Here is a 2,512-nt window from a genome sequence, read left to right as displayed (position 1 = left end):
AAAAAAAGAAGTAGGGGGAGAAATAACCACTTATAAAGACATTTTGAATTAGAAAAAAAAGAAAAGAATGACTTCATGAAATTCATAAGCAAAGGGATGGAACTAGAAAATATCCTGAGTGAGGTAACCAATCACAAAAAAAAAAAAATCAAAACAAAACAAAACCAGACATGGTATGCACTCACTGATAAGCGTATATTAGCTCAGATTACCCAACATACAATCCACAGACCACAAGAAGCTCAGGAAGAAGGATGACCAAAGTGCAGATGCTTCAGTCCTTCTTAGAAGGGGGAACAAAAATATACATAGCAGGAGATATGGAGGCAAAGTTGGGAGCAGAGACTGATGAATGGCTATTCAGAGCCTGTCCTTCCTGGGGATCCAACCCGTATGCATACATCCACCAAACCCAGACAATATTGCTGATGCCAAGAAGTACATGCTGACAGGAGCCTGATATACCTGTCTCCTGAGCGGTTCTGCCAGATCATGACAAATACAGAGGCAGATGCTCGCAGCCAACCACTGAACTGAGGATGGGGTCCCCATTGGAGGAGTTAGAGAAAGCATTGAAAGAACTGAAGGAGCTTGCAACACCATAAGACCAATATCAACCAACTAGAGCTCCCAAGGACTAAACCACTACCCAAAAAGTACACATGGACAGACCCATCTCTTCAGCTGCATATGTAGCAGAGGATGGCCTTGTTGGGCAAAAGTTGGAAGAGAAGCCCTTGGTCTTGTCAAGGCTGGACCCTCTAGTATAGGGGAATGTCAGGGCAGGGAGAATAGACAGGGTGGATCAATGGGTTGGGGAATAATAGAAAGAGGAGGAATATTTGATAGGGGGTTTATGGATGGGAAACTAGGAAAGGGAATATTATTTGAAATGTAAATAAGCTCTTTTCCTCCTTTACAGCTCGGGCACCGTAGCCATCATGAATGACACGGTAACCATCCGGACCAGGAAGTTCATGACAAACCGTCTGCTTCAGAGGAAACAGATGGTCATTGATGTCCTTCATCCTGGGAAGGCCACAGTACCAAAGACAGAAATTCGGGAAAAGCTGGCCAAGATGTACAAAACCACACCAGATGTCATCTTTGTATTTGGATTCAGAACCCACTTTGGTGGAGGCAAGACAACTGGCTTTGGCATGATCTATGATTCTTTAGATTATGCAAAGAAGAATGAGCCTAAACACAGACTTGCGAGACATGGCCTTTATGAGAAGAAAAAGACCTCCCGCAAACAGCGAAAAGAACAAAAGAACAGAATGAAGAAGGTCAGGGGGACTGCAAAGGCCAATGTTGGTGCTGGCAAAAAGCCAAAGGAGTAGTTCTATGGTGACTTGATGTTCTGCTGTGATATGCAAATTTCTGAGGGTAAAATAAACTAAAAAAGCTTCTGCAAAAAAAAAAAGAAATATAAATAAAAATATCCAATAAATAATGTGGTGGCGAGGAAAGTTTTCTGGTGTATGAAAGCAAGAGCAGAATTAAGTCAGTCTATTTATCAAATCTTATGTGCTTCTCAGTGGGAGGCAGTGCTGTCAAGACCGACAACAGCTTTTGACCACTTAGCAGCGTCTGCATCATAGCTGGTTAGTAGTCACTAGGCAAGACCATAACCTGTAGTTGAAGAAACCTTACTCCTTTTAAGCTAGCTCATTTGTCTACACCATGATGGCTGCAATATATACCTGATACTGTTGGTCAGATGATTAATTATAAAGGATTTATACAAGTAACAAGTTAAACCAATAATTATATGAAGTTTATCATTCACCAATTGGCAATCTTCTTAGCACTACTCCAAGGTGACCAAATGTGAGGACACTGGAGGGATTGAAGTTTCTTCTCTGATTCCATGAAGCAAATAAGCAATAGATTTCAAATTTTCAAATATGCATCCTACTTGGCATAGAAAGTCTAACGTCAAGGTCCCGAGTTAAAGATAGCCACATATATAACCAAATTAGAAATCAACATACCCTGAAAATAATAACTTCATAAAGCCAAATGTAAGCAACATAGCTTTCAAGATTGTAGCTATGTCATATAATACAGCTGGAATTTAATTATTAAGCTCTGTGTTACATTCCAATTGTGAAATGCTATGTAGTTACACAGGGAATGTGATCCACATTCTATACCATATATATTGAGATTTATGATTAATTTTCAAAGTAAAGAAAAAACAATCACTTGTATCGCATATTGTCGTTTTTATAAATGTGTGAATAAATTTCCATGTAAAACTTAGAAAAAATAAATATTGGATTAACCAACATTTTAACTATTTCTGACAACTTTGAAGAAAGAAAGAGTTGGAAAAGAAAGAATACATTTCTTTCAAAAACTGTTTCCTAAGATTTGAGGACATTTTAAGCTTTTATTAATTGAACATATGTGTAATAAATACATTCATAAATAAAAGTAAATAACTGTAATTATAATGACATTACATAAAGTCCAACACCTAATATAGAAATGTTTAGTAGGTTTG

The 2,512-nt window shown here is 38.0% G+C and overlaps 1 protein-coding gene across 1 annotated transcript; it reads left to right on the top strand.

Moving 5' to 3' along the window:
• Window positions 1-902: 902 nt before the first annotated feature.
• Rps24l7 (ribosomal protein S24 like 7) lies at window positions 903-1,442 on the top strand. The gene has a single exon (NM_001430349.1). The coding sequence runs from the start codon at window positions 942-944 to the stop codon at window positions 1,341-1,343; it is 402 nt and encodes a 133-aa protein (NP_001417278.1). The 5' UTR covers window positions 903-941; the 3' UTR covers window positions 1,344-1,442.
• Window positions 1,443-2,512: the final 1,070 nt, after the last annotated feature.

Source organism: Rattus norvegicus, chromosome 10, assembly GCF_021556685.1.
Source record: "Rattus norvegicus strain SHRSP/BbbUtx chromosome 10, alternate assembly SHRSP_T2T, whole genome shotgun sequence".
Lineage (NCBI taxonomy): Eukaryota > Metazoa > Chordata > Mammalia > Rodentia > Muridae > Rattus > Rattus norvegicus.
The sequence above is the reverse complement of the archived record's forward strand: the minus strand, read 5'-3'. Positions and strand labels throughout refer to the sequence as shown.

Coding starts and splice junctions, on each gene's coding strand:
- Rps24l7 (NM_001430349.1), top strand. CDS start 942: ATGAATGACACGGTAACCATCCGGACCAGGAAGTTCATGACAAACCGT.